Here is a 17,624-nt window from a genome sequence, read left to right on the forward strand (position 1 = left end):
CTGTGGCCGGCAGCCCGGGTCGGAGAGGGAGGTCGCCAAGCTAGAATTAGGCACAGACACGTAACGGTTGATTTTAAGATTGTTTACTTACACCGAGATGGTCACGGTGCAGGCTGAGAACTTGCTTGAGTTGCGGTTACAACAGAAAACACGAACAATCACGTGGAGTTTGCTAGGCTCCACGCAGACAAAACACGAACAATCACGTGGAGTTTGCTAGGCTCCACGCAGACAGAACTCCAGATGTCCAGGACAAGCGCGCATAAAACTCGTTGGTACGTCTTATAGTAGGCTCCGTTTGAAGACGGGAAGAGGTGGGCAGTGGATCAGGCCGCCAAACTCCTCTGGGCAACACACAGGGTTTCTATTACCCTGCTGCGCACACCCAGAGTCCCCACGAGATGGATGCGGAGTCCTCTTCGGCTTGGGCGGAAACTGCTCAAGCCTCTTATACAGCTAGCAGGCCAATAGCTAGCCGCCACGTGTGAATAATTTAGCACTAGCCAAATGCGGAGCACAAATTTGCATACGATGAGCGGGAACTCTTTGCACCATGCATTTCTGTGTTGCAAAGGGAAATGCACCCTGCAAAGACAGCTGCAAAGTGGTGGGAACACTCTCCTTTGCACGCGGGTTCTCTGCACAGCAGAACTCCTCCGTGCAATGAAGCTGTATACCCACGGGGATAATTTGAGTGCCGAAGCACACACAAAAAATCAGACCTTTGGGTCATGACATAGATGTATTTAAATCCACAGGTCCTGATGATCTCCACCCCAGAGTGCTGAAGGAACTAGCAGAGGACATTGTGGGACCTCTGGCACAGCTCTATGAGCACTCATGGCGCTCGGGCAATGTGCCGGAGGACTGGAAAAGTGCCAATGCGGTCCCCATCTTCAAAAAAGGGAGGAAGAGGACCCAGGAAACTATAGGCCCGTGAGTCTTACCTTGGTCCTGGGGAAGCTTTTCGAAAGAATTATCCTGGCACATGTCCAGGAAGGGCCAGCAGGGGAGATTATGCTTAGGGGCAACCAGCATGGGTTCATTAGGGGCAGGTCTTGTCAAACCAACCTGGTGGCCTTCTACGACCAGGTCACCAAGTCCTTGGATGCAGGTGTCGCAGTGGATATAGTCTTTCTGGACTTCAGGAAGGCCTTCGACATGGTCTCTCACTCCATTCTCAGGAAGAAACTAGGAGACAGTGGTGTTGATGCCTACACAGTCAGATGGGTCACTAGCTGGCTGGAGGGCCGCACCCGGGGGGTGATGTTGGAAAGGTCTTATTCGACCTGGAGGGATGTGGGCAGTAGGGTTCCCCAGGGCTCGGTCCTCAGGCCCGCACTGTTCAACATCTTCATCAGTGACTTGGGCGAGGGGGTAGAAAGCACCCTGTTCAAGTTCGCAGATGCCACTAAGCTGTGGGGGGAAGTGGGTACGCTAGTAGGAAGGAACAGGCTGCAAGTGGATCTAAACAGGTTACAGGGGTGGGCCAAAGAGAACAGGATGGGGTTCAACACTGACAAGTGCAGGGTAATGTACCTGAGGAGGAAGAACCAGCGGCACACCTACAGGCTGGGGAACTCCCTTCTCGCCAGTGTTGAGACAGAAAAGGATCTTGGAGTCATCATTGATGCTACAATGAACATGGGACGACAGTCAGGAAGGCCAACCATACCTTGTCGTGCATCCACAGATGCATCTCAAGCAGGTCCAAGGAGGTGACCCTCCCCCTCTACGCGACACTGGTCAGGCCACAGCTGGAGTACTGCGTCCAGTTCTGGGTGCCGCATTTCAGAAGGGATGTGGACAACATTGAGAGGATCCAAAGGAGGGTCACCCACATGATCAGGGGTCAGCAGGGCAGGCTCTATGAGGAGAGGCTGAGGGATCTGAACCTGTTCAGCCTCCAAAAGAGAAGGCTGAGAGGGGCTCTAGTGGCCATCTACAAACTAGTCAAGGGAGACCAGCAGGCATTGGGAGAGTCCCTGTTCCCCCGAGCACTCCCGGGAGTTACAAGAAACGACGGACACAAGTTAGCAGAGGGTAGTTTCAGGCTAGACATTAGGAAGCGCTATTTCACTGTCAGGGCGGCTAGGACCTGGAACCAACTTCCAAAAGAAGTGGTGCTGGCTTCTACTCTGGGGGTCTTTAAAAGGAGGCTGGACAAACATTTGGCCAGGCTCGTTTGACCCTAGTACTCTTTCCTGCAATGGCAGGGGGTCGGACTAGACGATCTCCTCAGGTCCCTTCCGACCCTACCAACTATGAAACTATGAAACACATAGGTACCAGCATATTAGATCTTATTCGCTGGTATTCTTAATCCCACCAAGACAGCTCTAGAGTTCAAAATAATTTGATTTATTTGCATGTTTATTCACTGCTTTAAATTATTTAAACTTATGCCAGCAATAAAAAGCTGTTATAAGCAACTGGACAATTCTTCTACTGTTTCCTCCAACACAGAGGTCAGTATGTCATAACTAGTGAATCAGAAGCAAGAAGCCAGACAAAGAGCCTTGAAGCAAATCATCAAGAATGACACATTCCCTGGCTAATAAAAACACACAGTGGGGGAAGTTCTTAGCACTGGAGAGGACAACAGACTTGGTGGGGGGGGTTTGTCTCATCCTCACTAGCCTAACAACAGGCAGACATGACAAAACTGCAGCCACACTTTTCCATTTAATGGTCAGGGTAACCAGTGAGTGGTGGAAAGACAAAAAAAGAAAGAAAGGAGTACAATTAAGCCAATATATGGCAAACTAGATCATGTGAATGCTACATGAAGCTTCAGCCCTCCAATAAATATATTTGACATCATTTTTATATATCTCAGTAAGACAAGGTTGCCTTTTATACCCTCCCACATATCTAACAGTCAGTTAGCTGTATATACATTCGCCTCCTCTTCCCTAGCTGCAGGCGGCCCCCACCACCTCAGGTCATTTATTATCTCCATGCCAATCACACCACACAAGAAGCCAGCTTACTGGAGTGTAGACAGAGCATGACAAACAGCCTCTATTACACTTGAAATGGCAAAACCAAAATTAAGCAAACCATGGCCTAAGTGTATGCAAACAAGAGCTCAGAGAGCACATCAGATAAATTTTGTTTTCCACCAACCAGCAGTTATGAACTACTTTTCTAGACCTCCAAATTTAACACAAAAAAAGAAAAGAGAGAGGAATGGAAACCCCTCCCATCAGAACTGTTTATGCCACCATCACGTTGATGGTTAGTGCTGGTGACATATAAAATAAAGACAGTGGCTGAATGGATAAGTCATATGCATGGGCATGGACAGAAGTTACATTTGTCATGCAATCAGAACCCTGAAAGCACTCCCCAGCCCTGCTGTGCCACATGTGCACAGCTTCAGAGCACTTTAAAAGTAGCCCATTGTGCAACAAATTAACCCTTATCTAGTGAAGGATCAGATGAAAGCACTCCACTTTGGAGTGACTTAGAGAACGTCTGCTCCCTGAGGTCAACACATTGCATGATTGGGGCTGGGCTGCATCAGCTCAGTCCTGCTCCCAGTGCTGTCTGCAGGAAGGGAGAGGGGAAGGGGAGTGAACTGTGGGCTGGGATTTGCTCCTCCTGAGCTTGGGGGTGGGGGGAGTGAGTGGATTGGAGCCCCCTTATGCCCCCCCCCCCCCAGCCTCCTCAACTCAGGCCAGGCAAACTCCAACCCACAGCTCACTTCTCCTCTTCCTTCATGCAGACAGCACCAGAGTTGGGAAGGAGGGTGGAGCTAGGGGACAGAGGCTGCAGGCAGGCTCCTCAGGCTTGATTGGCTCCAAAGTGAAGCTTGATCCTCCCCCAGCAACCCAAGAAGCTCTAACTCATGGGTCAGGTGGACAGCTCTAACTCATGGCACTTTATGTAAAGCACCATGAGTGAGGCGGGGACCTGTATGTCTGTCTGTCAGAATCCCATGATAGTACTATAAAAATCCATGGAAGGGTTCTCTGGCACCATTAAAGCAATGCTCATGAAAAATTAAAAATAGTCAAACTGCAGTTAACAGAGAGGGTGGTGTTGGCTGAAGACAGTAACACAAGGACCTTCAAGAGTTTGTGGTCACTGAATGAGAGATCAGTGCATTGTCCTGAGACCCCTACTGCTCAGACATGCTCATTAGCTCTGACTAAATACTTTCATTTGTTAAAAGATGATGAGAAGGAAATTCAGGTCAATCTCCTCCATTGCAGCAGCAGCAGCCGCTATGCTGCTGGTTTTAGTTTCGTGTCTGAAAGAAGATCAGTTAGTAGCTTACAAACAAAGCAGGACCATCCCCAACTAGATCATCCCAACCAAGGCTTTGTAAAGCCAGGTCTTAAAAACCAGCAAGGATGAAGAGTCCACAACCTCTCTGAGTAACCTGTCCCAGTATTTCACTACCCTTCTAATGAAAAAATTCTTCCTAATACCTAACTTAAACTTCCCTTGCTGCAACTTGAGACTGTTGCTTCTTGTTCAGTCATCTGCCACCACTGAAAACTGTCTAGCTCCAACCTCTTTCAAATACCCCTTCACGTGGTTAAAGACTGCTATAAAGTCCCCTCTCAGTCTTCTCTTCATTAGACTAAATAAGCTCAATTCCCTCATCCTCTCCTCAGAAGTCATGTGCCCCAGCCCCCACACCATCTTTGTTGCCCTCCACTGGATTCTCTCCAATTTGCCTACATCCTTTCTGTAGTGGGGGCCTCAAAACCGAACACAGTACTCCAAATGCGGCCTCACCAGTGCTGAATAGAGGGGAATAATCACTTCCCTTGACCTGCTAGCAACACAAGTAACAATGCAGCTCAGTATGCTGTTAGCCTTCTTGGCAACAAGGGCACACTGTCGGCTCATATTCAGCTTATTGTCCACTATAACTCCCAGGGCCTTTTCTCCGGAGCTGCTGCCCAGCCAGTCAGCCCCCAGCGTGTACTGGTGCATGGGACTGTTCTGTCCTAAGCAGGGGTGACGCATAGGGGGTGCACCGCCTGTGCGTGGCAGTGCACCCCCTACAAAAAGGCGCTGCCGACAGTGCCTGCTGGTGGTTGCTGACCTCTCGTTGGCACTCACTGCTGCCCCCCTGCTGCCAACAGTGCCAGTAGCATCTGCAGGAGCTCCGCACTTACCTCCTTCACGCTCCCACCACCACCATCGCACCTGTGCCCCCCAGCTGCCAGGTGCACACGTTGTTCATGGTCCTAAGGGCAGGACTTTACACTTGTCCTTGCTGAACCTCCTGAGATTCCTTTGTATATTGTATAGAATCATAACATCATAGAAATTAAGGGCTGGAAGGGACCTTGGAAGATCATAGAGTCCAAATCCCCTACTCTGGGCAGGAATACCGTTGAGATCTAATGATCCTAGCAAGGTGTTTGTTCATTCTCCTCTTGAAGACTTCCAAGGTTGAGGACTGCACCACCCCCTTGGGAAGTCTATAACAAGCAGTGTCTTATTACCTATCTAAGCTCCCTATCCATTGAGCTTATGGTCCACCAGTGGCAAAATTGAAACAGAATTCAGGTCTTCTCATGTCCACTCCAAACTTCTAAACAATACAGTGCACTTGTAGAAGAAAGCCCCTTTTTCCTCTTGCCTGCATTTGCTCTCCCCTCTTTGAATATGTTTTTCCTCTTCTACCTTTGCTTCCTTCCTCTTTCTTTCACTATAAGATAAGGAATTGTGTTTTAAAATTTGTATGTGTGCATTTTGTATCTCCTCATGTATTTTGGTATTTTTATCTATTTGTGTGCCATGGCATTTGTAGCTTAAATTTTATACTCCTCACCTTTCAACTTTCAACTGTAAATGTGTTTAGTAACAATGTTAACAAGGACAGGAGTCAAACTGCTGCTTCCCTGTATCAGGCGGGCCCCTGAAAGAGTGAGTGAATCAGTGATTGAATGTGTAACACAGTAGCAGACAGCAATTAACACCTAGGGAAACCGCAGATCAACCAACGGAAGAAATCAATAGAAGACAATGTAACAACTGGGACATCTCTAAACGTCACTGATCAAGAGCTAGAAGCCCTGGCCTGAGTTAATCAATGCCGGGGACCAACTTTTGGGCTGAATATCTCCAGATCGACCGCTCCCAGAGCCCTATTCAAAATTCATCAACGGACTCCCAAACCTGCACGTACATGCGGATGACCCCTGGGGCTGACAGATGCCATCCAGTAGCCACCGAGGGGGGAAGTCCCACAAGGGTCAACGACCCCTGGATTGGGCAAACCTGAAAACTGGGGAGTCACCAAAGTCTGCCAAGGACAGATAAAAAAGCAGTGAAAAGTGACCCTCTGTGGCGCCCTCTTGATCTCCAACTTGACCAGCACCCAACCTGTCCAGCCAGAAGGACCAGCCAGCAACCCCCTTCTGGAGGATAACACCACGCTGAAAGAAGCCTCGACTGGTCATCGACGGCAGACTCCAGCGCTTGTAGGATAGGTATACCCGACTCTTGTAGCTTGCTACTGCGTGTGTGCATGTGTGTGGGGGGGGAGGGGGGGGCAGCCCCAAGGTTTATGATTGAACTTCATTACAGTGTTTCAATCCACCTAATAAACCAGAATTTAAGGATCCCGAGTTAGACATTTGTAGCCAACATTATTTGGTGGAGAACACAGGCACTATTCTAGGATTATTAGCAGATTGGTAACTGGGGAGACCGTGTCTCCAGATAGAACCCATGTCCACGGAGGTGGATGGGCAATAGTCATCCAAGGGGGTGGGCTAGGATTTAGACTCACCCAAGGGGGTGGGCAGACTCAAGGAGGGTCTGGATTTAGAAGTCACCCAAGGGGGTGGGCAGACCCAAGGAGGGTCTGGATTTAGTTGTCACCTAAGTGGGTGGGCATATCCCAAGGATGGGATTTGGTTGTAGAACTGCAGGGGCAGGGGCAGAGTCAGTTGGGAGCGTAAGGGCTCAAGGAAACTGACAGGCTTGAGGCAAGTTGAGGAAAATGTCTTTGTTTAGGAAAAAAACCCCTAAGATTGGAGCAGGAGGCCAAGAAGATAAGTGGGTACGGAAGGAGGAAATTTCCCCTCTCCATAGGGAGATTCTGAAGGGTGGACCCAACCCATGGAGGGAGGATGTGTACACCTCAGGCTTTTCCATAGGGGACATTGAATCCCAATTTGAAAGATTTTGCCTTTGTGAAAAACCCTCAGTTCAAAGGCAACACAGTGCCTTGGTCTGGCTACTGTGGCATGCTGTAAAAACAGCAGTTGAGGAAAAAGCTCAGTGAGCCTCTGAAATTGAGGAAAAGGAGGAGCAAATCAAATCATAAAGGTAAATGTGTCCAATTGGAAACCAGTAATCAGACTCTAAAGGGGTTGTCTCAGAACTTGGAAAATGAAAATGAGCAATTGAGAAAAATAAATCAAGACAATGCCCAACATTTGGAATTATTGGACCAAGAAAAGGCTAGCCAAGAAGCCTTGCAAAAATTGGTAAAGACAATAGCTAAAGACCAAGCCGAGAAGGGAGCCAAAGTCAACCACGGCCCCTGTCTAAATAACATTAACCATTTGAAAAACGAACTCCAGGAGCGCAGCCTGCAAGTAGCAGCTGTCATCCAGGGAGACCAAGCCAGGGATCCAGACATCCCCTTCAATCCAGGAGAGATTTGGCGTGGGGAGACGTGGGGAGATCCAGAGGATGCAGGGGATCCCTTTCCTGAAGACCCTAAGTCAGATCAGGAAAAGACCCTGGTGCCCGAGGTGAGCGCAATCACGCGGACCTCGGTCACTCGGGATGCTCAGGGAAAACCCACAGAAACCACACAGGTAACGGTCCCCCTCAGTGGAGCTGATCTAGCAGCCCTGGGCAAGACCCTGGGATCTGCTAACGTTAGGAATTTGGGACAGTGGTTGCAGAAATCCCTCAACGTAGTGGAGTATGAAACCCTGAGTGTCTGGGAATAGCACCGCCTACTAAGGGCTTGCACCACCCCAGAGATTCAGGCACCTATGGATCAGGAGGACAGCTTTCGGGGAGACAATATTCTCTGGAGCACAGTGGGTTTGAGGATCGGTTTGGGGAGAAAGACATTCAAGGGACAGTTTGGGGCTAGCCACCAAACACCTGGGGAACCTGTTAGGGACTATGTGATCTGGTGTGTTATGTTGGGATTGCTGTCAGGGATGGTTCTGCCCCTAGACAAGGAGAACAAAAGGACATCGGACATAAGAAGTATAGATTACCCTCCTGGGTTTTGGAAGGAGGTACAGGAAGGCATGCATCAGTCCATAACTGGACTGATGGGGCCACTCCGAGAGACTGGGAGATATGTGCTGGGAGAAGTCCTATTCCGGGCTCAGGATGCAGAGAGGTTAATTGGACATCAAGGGGGGGGCGAATGCAGCCACCCAGTTCAGAGAAAAACTTAATGACACACCGAATTATATGGTTACCTATTCTAATGGAAGTGCATACCCCAAAACTGATAGGGGGGTTGGGGGTCCAAATTATCGCCCCAGCCCACACTGGGTTAACCCGAGGGTATCAAAGGAAAGAGAGGGGGAAAACGGGATTCGGTCAGCAGTGTGGAAGTTTTTAATTCAGCATGGGGAACTGAAAGGGAAATGGCATGGAAAGCCTCTAGCCGAGCTGCTTATCCGAATGGCAGAGCTGATCGGGGAGGGAGCAGCACCTCCCCATTCTAACAGGGTAGCAGCCTCAGCCCCGGTCTCCAAGGAGCACTGATGGAGCCCCCGTAATTGGACCCCTGAGCAAAGCCCTGGCTCATGGGAGAAATTGGGGACCTTCGATTGGGATCCAGGAGGGAGACCTCGAATACCTGTTACGGTGGGAACTCAAGGGCATACCAGTGTGCTCCTGGACACCGGAGCTGTGCTAAATGTATTTGGGAGGAAACAGGACCTGAAGCAATTTGAAACAGATCGAATTACACTCCAGTCCTTTACAGGGCAGGAGTCCACCGGGGTGGTGTGCACAGGGGTAACCACCTGCATCCAATTTCCAGAGGAGCCCCAAGAGATTAATATAGATGGAGTTCAACAAGAGGGCTCCTCTGAACAGTTGATTCTGGGAGCCCCCTTGTTCAACCGGGAAGGCTGGATCCTGGATCTAGCCAACAGAGTTGTATGGCGAGCACAGACAGCTGACCCCTGGGAGCCTTGTGAGACAAACCCATATTGGAGGTGGGAACGGTGTAAGGGGGTTGGAGCCATTGACTTTGACTCGGGGGATGAGTGGGTGCAGCAGTTCCCTAATGTATGGGCTAGGAGCAAAAGTGACTGTGGCCAGATCAACGCCTGCATTAAGATCATAGGGGATCCAGTGCCTCCTCAAATACAGTATAGCTTCCCCAAGCAAGCAGAGGAAGCCATACAATAAATTATCACAGACCTACTGCAGCAGGGAGTGTTGATTGAAACCAATTCAGAATTTAATTCCCCCATATGGCCTGTCCTAAAAGCGGACCGGGTATCGTGGAGGCTAACTGTTGACTATCGAGCCATTAACAAGGGGACTCGCCCCATGGCTCCTATAGTGGCTAACATGCCTGCCATGCTTAGCAGGGTACAAGAGAGTCCCCAATGGTTTTCTGTAATAGACCTAGCCAACTGCTTCTTTGCAATCCCCCTGCACCCCGAGTCATGGAGCCGATTCCCTTTCACCTTTAAAGGGAAACAGTACACCTTTACCCAGGTCCCACAGGGGTTTCACAATGCCCCAGCTATAGCCCACCACCATGTTGTATCCATGCTCCAGAGGTTAGCTGGACCCGATCAGGAACGGGTGGTCTCTTACATAGATGACATATTGGTATGGGGAGATCAGGAGCAGGAGGTGAAGGAACGTACGGGGAGGGTGCTGGCTCTGATCCAGAAAACTGGGTTCAGGGTCAGCAGACCAAAGGCTCAGTTAGTCATGCAAGAAGTAACCTACTGGACATCTGTAGCCAACACACTGACACTCAGAGCTGGAGAGCTGTACTCAAATACAGGATCAGGGTGGGCTGGGGGAGAAGGGGAAAGCAAAATTTAGTTGCATAAAAAAGACTGCTAATGGACTTCGTTAGACTTGAATCATTCAGAGCAGTGTTTGCAAAATGACACCCATACCAATCCAAGCAAATATTAGACTGAATGTATTATCTCACAAGCAAAAGATCTCTCATTGGATGATCAGTGATCTTGAGACCAAGATATGTCCTGAGATTTCTCAGGATCAATTCAGTCTTTCATAGATGCCTCATGTACCACAATTATGCTGCTAGATTTACACTAGCTGTCAATGCCTGTATCACACTTAGTGACTTCTTTAAATGTGTACTTAAGAGCAGGGAGGTCATTCTAACCTAATTGTCGCCCACACACACATTGCTTTCGAGTAAAACCCTTCAGGTAAACAGTCATACCCCGATGGATGTTTCTTAAAGCAAAGATTTTTACCATAGTAACATTATTTGAGCCACTTTTTTCAAAGGAAAGTTGCAGCAACTTGCCTTAATGCGATAGGCAGCTAAAAGATGCTCTTGGACATAAAAAAATCACTTGGCTACACTGGTCTACAATGTAAATTGTATTGTGCCTTCCCAAAGCATTTTAAATTACAATACACAAATAACTGTCTCAGAATGGACCCTTGGATCTAGGGATTTTCAGTGATTTTTAATGGGATCTGAATTCCCTCAGATGTTGCAAAGTTGGCAGCTGCTGCTTGTTGTCTGTCTGTTATTTCAATACATTTCAGATTCACAACCAGTTAGGGTCTGATTCAAAACTCACTGAAATCAATGGAAATCTTTCTATTGACTGCACAGGGTTTTGAATCCCGACTTTAATGAATTGTTCTTCTCTTGTATCATAGTAAAGTCAGTGGTTAATATGTTATATAATATATCTCAGTCTCCCTTAAAGACTGTGCATTGTTTCCATTACCAGCTTCCAGAATTTCAAGAAGCCTATGTAGCATATTCAGGAAAACTTCAGTCTGGGTTACAAAGCAGTAGATGACATGAGCAAATTAATGTTGCTGTCTTGTTAAACAGTTCTGACCTGAACACAAGGGGTAGGTCTGTCCAGAAGCTTCCCACTCTGCTCTCAGGTTTTAGCAAAGACTTGCCTGCTGCAGGCTGCACTTGTGTTGTCTGGAAGAAGACATGAAAACTGATGTGTCAGAAATGATAAGATGTGGAAAAAGTGATAAGAAGCAGCCTTGGCATACCAGACACAGTGCTAGGTATGAACCAGGGCCATAGGAACCAGCTGCCTGCAATTCAGGACTTTGTAATAGAAAGGAGAGTTTGTAATTTGTCCATTCATCCTACAGACAAGGGAGAGTGTGTTAGAGATGCCTTATTTCCACTCCTCCCTGCCTCAGGGTAGTTCTGAAAATTGGGGGAAGACAGGGTGTGTGCAGAAGCATCCCCTTGGAAGCATCCTGCTGAGCCTCAACCGCCCTGCTGACTATCACTGTTCAGCAAGGGGCAGAGAGATTGCTGTGGGTTCCTTCCATCAGAGATGATACCTTTTATTAGACCAACTAAGGAATCACAAAAAAAAAATATCTTTTTCTGCAAGCTTTTGGGCACAGATGCCCTTCTTCTACTTATGGGAACTTTTTACCATCTTTAATTTTCCCTGAGCCTGAGGAAGGGCGTGTGTGCCTGAAAGCTTGCAGAAAAATTTTTTCTTCTGCGATTTCTTAGTTGGTCTAATAAAAGGCATAATCTCTGCAGCAAAAGTTCTAGAGCTTTGCATTTCTAATTATCATATGAGACATTTGCCTTCAGTGACTGCACCTGGCCTAGAAATGTCATGGCTAACATGGACCTGGACAGATAGGCAATCCTAAATTTGCAGTTTCATTCCCTAACCTTTCTTGTCCATCTTCCTCCCATTGTCCTCCAGGTGACAGTGTCTGGGATGCAGTAGCACAATGCCAGTTAAGACCTCTTCTTGCTTGACAGGGAACAAATCGGTTTTCTTTTCTTTTTTTTTTTTTTTTTTTTTATAGGTGGCAACAGAGAGTTCTCTGTGCTGTACCAGGATGAGAGCAGATCTGCCTGGATATGAAGAGAGGTGTGGTGACAGGATTCCCTGCCCTTCCTCTCCTCCCCTTAGATGTCTTCAATTCACAGCAGAACAATGAATGAAGAGCCCTGGCTCCTATGCTGCCACCTCCTTCCAGGAAGCCAAGCGTGAAAATGGCAAGGCTCGTTTTCACTGGAAAGTGCCTTCACACTTACATCTTGGGCCGTACATTCTCCGGTCCCACTATGGGAGGCCTATTTAAACTTGATTGACTAAAACTCGGTTCCCAGGTTAGGGAATGCTGAGGCAAGAGACCGAGTCAGAGGGGGTATGGGCAACATTTCAACAATGGTAAAGGGGTTCATCACAGCATCCAACCCGTTAGAGCCCTAATCACAGGTGTTGCCATTCTTTTTCCGAGAGGACTGGTAGAAGTCCTCTCCAAAAAGGGTTACGAGAACCCCAATAATGGTCTTAAGTCTGTTAAAAGACTATAGTAAGATCTGGAAAAGTCATGCTAAGCTGAGGCTTGTTCACAACAAGTAAAAATCCAAAATCCTGATGCTGCAAGCTATCTGTTGTTTCTGAAGAAACCATGAGATATCCCATCAGTATATCTACTATCCATAGGAATTTCAAGCTGGCTCCCAAGTATCTGGTTACTCCCTAACCTTATGCGTTTCCTGATTATCAATCAGTTTCTTGAGATGTTCCAAACCAGATAACCCCGTGTCAAGAGAAAAGACAATGATTTGCACTATTGAGAATGCTTTGAAAAAGCTGAACTGAGGGTATAAAAATCTGTAAAAAAGCAGCAGTGTGTGCACTTCAAGAAGAAAACTCCTGTGCTGACACCATCCCCTGTTGTTCTTGGGACGCTGGAAGAACAGATCGTCTCTCTCTTCAAGGACTGTGCTATGGCCTGTGCCTGTCAGCTTTGCAGCCCGAGTACCTTGGACTGGTGAGATCCCAGCGCTCTCTCTCTCTTTTCTCTCTAGGCATAAATTTCTGAACCTGAACTGTATTAGTTAAGCTTGAGCTAAGTTTCCTCATTGTACTTAGTGAAACCAGGGTAGTATTGTAATTGTTTGTGTTTGTTTGTTTTTTCTTTTGCATGTCTATTACTACTAGTACCATTATATATTTCATATGCTTAGCAATAAATAACTTTTATAGTCAAACTGGTAGTAACTGCATATATTTTTCCTTCTCTGCTTCTCTTTCCTCCTGAGCTCCGCAGCAACACTTCTTTTACCTAAGCTAAAGATCCCTGTGAAGCCCAAAAATACTGTGGCGTCTGCTCATCAAGAGGCCAAAGATTGGGACGTGCTGAGCTTGAAACACATAAGGGGATCAGCTTGTACAGGCTGATTGACCCAGTTTAACTCAGACATGCCCTTATGAACTGAATGCTGGCCCATGAGGGTGTCAGCTGGACACCCAGCTGGATTCAGAGGGATTCTGTTTACCTGTGTGCTTGTGTCTGACTGCAGCTTATTGTTGCTCTGATGAACTGATTCTTGGCATATGAGGGTGTCAGCCTGTCCATGCTGATCAACCCGGCCAGGTCAGGCGTGTCATGTTAATTTGTGTGTGTTTGTGTGTATGACTGATTTGGTGACTGGAGGAACCCAGCCCCATTGAAACTAAGTCCTGCAAGATAGCTCCATTGGGGGTGAGGACTTGCAGAAGGGAGATAGAGCTCCGTATTGAAACACAGGTAACACAAGCAGCACATTGACAGAATTACCAAGACCCTAGAAACATATCCCTAATAAATGAGCACACCCCAAAGTAATGCGCAAATCTGGTAACACATCTGGGGTTAACCTTGGAAAACTTAACTCCATGATAAAACGTTTGCTTTGGGATAGGTAGAGTACATTAGCCTAAGGCAGCAATTCTCAATCTGGGGTGCCTCTAGATTTTTTGAAGGGTGATGTGAGGTGTTAGGAGATCAGCAAGTAAACTAAGCAGATAAGAGCAGGCTCAGGCTCACCTGGCTGTTCTGCCATGCCCACTGCCAGGTCCCTCTGCAAGGAGGTAAACACAGTAATCTATCAATTAGATTTTTTTAACTGGGTGCCACTCAATTCAGAAAACTTATGGAGGGGTGCCTGTAGTATAAAAAGATTGAGAACAAACACAGGCAAAAAAGTGAAGACAAATCTTTAGTTTCCAGACTGAAACACATACTCTTATCTATTTAACACTGCCTAAAAAAAAAAAAAAGTCAGATGACAACCAAGAAAGCTTTTCCCTATCTCCTGTGAAGCTCAGAATTTCACTGGGAACATGTACTAGAGAAATGAATCTGCACTTGAGGAATTTGTTTGAGAGATGTTCAAAAACCTGTTTGATCTCTTCTGCCAGGAGTCTTGATGATTGGGCTTCTGCATTCACCACTTGATTGAGTTGTAAAAGATGCACAATTTCAGAGAGAGCATAAGTAGTCTTCAATATGTGGTTGAAAATAGGCCTGAAAGCTCTGAAACTGGCCTCAATGGACCTAGAAAGTGGATAAAAAAAATCTAAATATTTTCATACACTTCTATGATGAGAGCCTAAATTTGTGTGTATATTAAGACCAAGATTTTCTAAAATAACTACTGAGTTTAGGTGCCATATTTGAAAAATCTTTAAACATTTTTATTTTCAAGAAGTGAGGAAAACCCTTCTCTCTAAAAATTATTCTTTTTAAAACACCAGGATTCTCAGTCACAAGGCAGTCATTTTTGAGAAATTAAGTTCAGATCTTCAAAGGAATTTAGGCACTTAACTCCCACTGAAATCAAGATAATGTGAGCCATTGCTCCAGGTTCTACTGATGCTCAATGACAGTTGATGTCAAAGTCATTTTAGAAAACCGAATATAGGTACTTTGGGATCTTTTCACATACACCCAATAATGCTCATTATTATGTACCTTACACCAGGGGTAGGCACCCCCTAGCACAGGTGCCAGTGTGGCACATAAGGCATTTTGCTTGGCACACCAGGGAAGGGGCTGCACTGCACTGCCACAACAAGGATCAGGCCCCTCATGGCTCCCCCGCTGTCCACTCCTGACATCCCAACATCTTACAAGTCAAGGTCAGCAGGGGTTACCATGCCTGCAGTTTTCACCCCCCTGTGCCTTCACACTTACAAATGACACAAGTTCTGCTTTCAAGAATTTAAGGTGCAGCGTCCCAGAAACCCCTTCACCTATCTCCTTGAAGCTTGGCAGGCTTCATGCCTGCAGAAGGAACTACCATCCCTGCTGTTTTCATTCAAATCTGCCAAAAAATGACAATGTCACGGGCAGTTTTGTGCTTCCCCATTATAGCCTATGGGCAAAACGTCGAAACAGCAAAACAATTTCAATGAAACAAAACGATACGGAGCAGTGCTTCGAAATGAAACAAACCTCAAAACAAAACACTATCCCATCAAAATGGCAAAAAGGAAGTTGAAACAAAATGGTGCTGTTTTACACAGCCTTACTGGGCACATCCACATGTGACGCTACATCGCTGTAGCAACACACTACGGTGACATAGAGTCTGCAGGCAAAAACCATGACGTTGCCACTACATTGCCATAGCAACGCAGCAGCTAAAAATAACTATGCGCCACTAGCATTTCACAGTACAGGCTGTTATTGAACTAGTACAGTACTTCCAAAAGGAAGTACTAAATGACAGCACAGTAACAATAGCACCATAGGGGCACATGTAGATGTGCCCACTGTCCCCTATACTCTGCCCATCTCAACTGAAAACACCCCTCTGACCTGGACCACAACAGAACTCGTTCTCCATCTGTGCTACATGTCACTAGGTGTTTTTAAAACAACTTCTTTGTGTATGAAATTAATCCTTCCTAATAGCTTTTTAAAGTCAATTATTTACCAACTTGAATGACAATTCTAATGAGTTTTTTAGTCTCCCTTTATAATAACTTGGAAGCCATAAAACAACAAGATTCAGGTGTCCCAAAAATAGAGCTATGATAATACATGGCTATCCAAGATAGCCTATCTATTTTTGCTTTGCAAAGGAATGCATTGAGACAAGTCAGCTGCATTCAGTGGGTTTGCACGTGTGTCAGAGTAGAATTAGCCCACCGACTATACCTTAAAACTGATGTAGCTTCCTGGGACCACCTTCCCATGACAAGAACATTCTATTAGCATAGTTATTAGTCTGGGGTATAGACATGAATCAACATAAAAACCAGGTCAAGGAAGCATGTGATGTTTCCAACTTGATAGCCAAATAAATTTGTTGAATGTGGCATATTACTATTTATTGTGAGATTAACAAGTTAATCACATGATAAATGTAACAGCTGTCAGGGCCCTAAATTTACTACTCTTATTTCATGCTGGATTTCTGAACTCTTTGACAGTAACTATGGGCTTTGCATTCTGGTTTCTTGTCCCATTATTGAATGATGAGAGGCTCCAGGTCCTATCACCAGATCTTTAGCTATCTAGGTAGTTAGGGATTCTTATTAACATCTTGGGGTGAAGTTTGGCAACTCTTCTCATGTTTAGATAAACTGGTCTACTCAATTTCATGAGATGAAAGAGCTGCTGGTGGTTTAACCTATACAAATATCATCAGATAGCCAGGAGAAAGTCCTTACCTTGGGTAGAGACAAGAGTCACATTTTTTAAACTTAGCCAAAAATTGGCTATGCTTATGTTTGGCTTTTTATTCAAATATGTGGACAGAAATAGGCTCAATCATAAGGTTTCCATGAGAAAGTGAAATGAGCATCAATGAGGACAGGCAGGAACCAGTGGCTGGGTTAATTTTAGGCTGTCTTTAGAGTCATATACAGACAAAAGTAATACAAATTCCTGATGGGCTATAAAGCATATTGACACTGGGGCATTCCCTTATATAAGTCTTATATGCCATGATCATGTCATCATAGCCCTCATAAAAAAAGTAGAAGCTAATGCCAAGTCATCAATCTTTGATTTTTAAGTGTCTCTTAGAAAAAGTATTGGAAACCAATACTAGCGTGTGTTACTGCTTCTTCCTTGTCCTGTTAATGCAACAAATCATTTTTTTTCCACACCATGTATACTTACATATTCTCAGTACTACAGAGGCTTATGACACAGAAAGAACTGCCACTACGTGGAGTACAAAAACAACAAAAACCCTAAATAGTTAACACCTCTCTCTCAACTAAATCTTTTCTTGAAATATGTCTGTAGCTCAGCGGGCATGACAGATGGGACTGACCCAGTGAAGAGCAGGGAGATGCAACCGCTCAAATAGGGTAATGAAGGGGTTTGACTGAACCCTGAGGTGCTTCCTCTGCTTAAAGTGAGCAGCTGCACTCAATTAGCCAGTCATGTCCTGGCCACTACCCTTCTCCAAATTCAAGCCTCCTCTCAAATCTGTTGCCTCCTCCTCTTAGCCATCATTAAGGGTCTCATTTTAAACATTTCAGCTTCAAAAATCTTGAGGTCACCCCTCAGGTCAGGAGTCACACAGCCCTTTTATGTTAAAAGGTGGGGAGGAGCAGAAAAATGACTCCATCTAAATGGCATCTGAGCATCCAACGTTTGTTCTCCTTTCTTCACCTTCAAGATCAAACATG

The 17,624-nt window shown here is 46.1% G+C and overlaps 1 protein-coding gene across 1 annotated transcript in view; it reads right to left on the minus strand.

The window, feature by feature from the left end:
* Positions 1 to 2,340: 2,340 nt before the first annotated feature.
* The window catches only part of PALD1 (phosphatase domain containing paladin 1), a 222,902-nt gene continuing 207,618 nt past the window's right edge, over positions 2,341 to 17,624 (minus strand). Inside the window, exon 20 of the mRNA XM_019484326.2 lies at positions 2,341 to 14,529. Coding sequence (XP_019339871.2) covers positions 14,521 to 14,529 — 9 coding nt within the window. The 3' untranslated portion in view covers positions 2,341 to 14,520. The remainder of the gene's footprint in view (positions 14,530 to 17,624) is intronic.

This window comes from Alligator mississippiensis, chromosome 6 (assembly GCF_030867095.1).
Source record: "Alligator mississippiensis isolate rAllMis1 chromosome 6, rAllMis1, whole genome shotgun sequence".
In the NCBI taxonomy this organism is placed as follows: domain Eukaryota; kingdom Metazoa; phylum Chordata; order Crocodylia; family Alligatoridae; genus Alligator; species Alligator mississippiensis.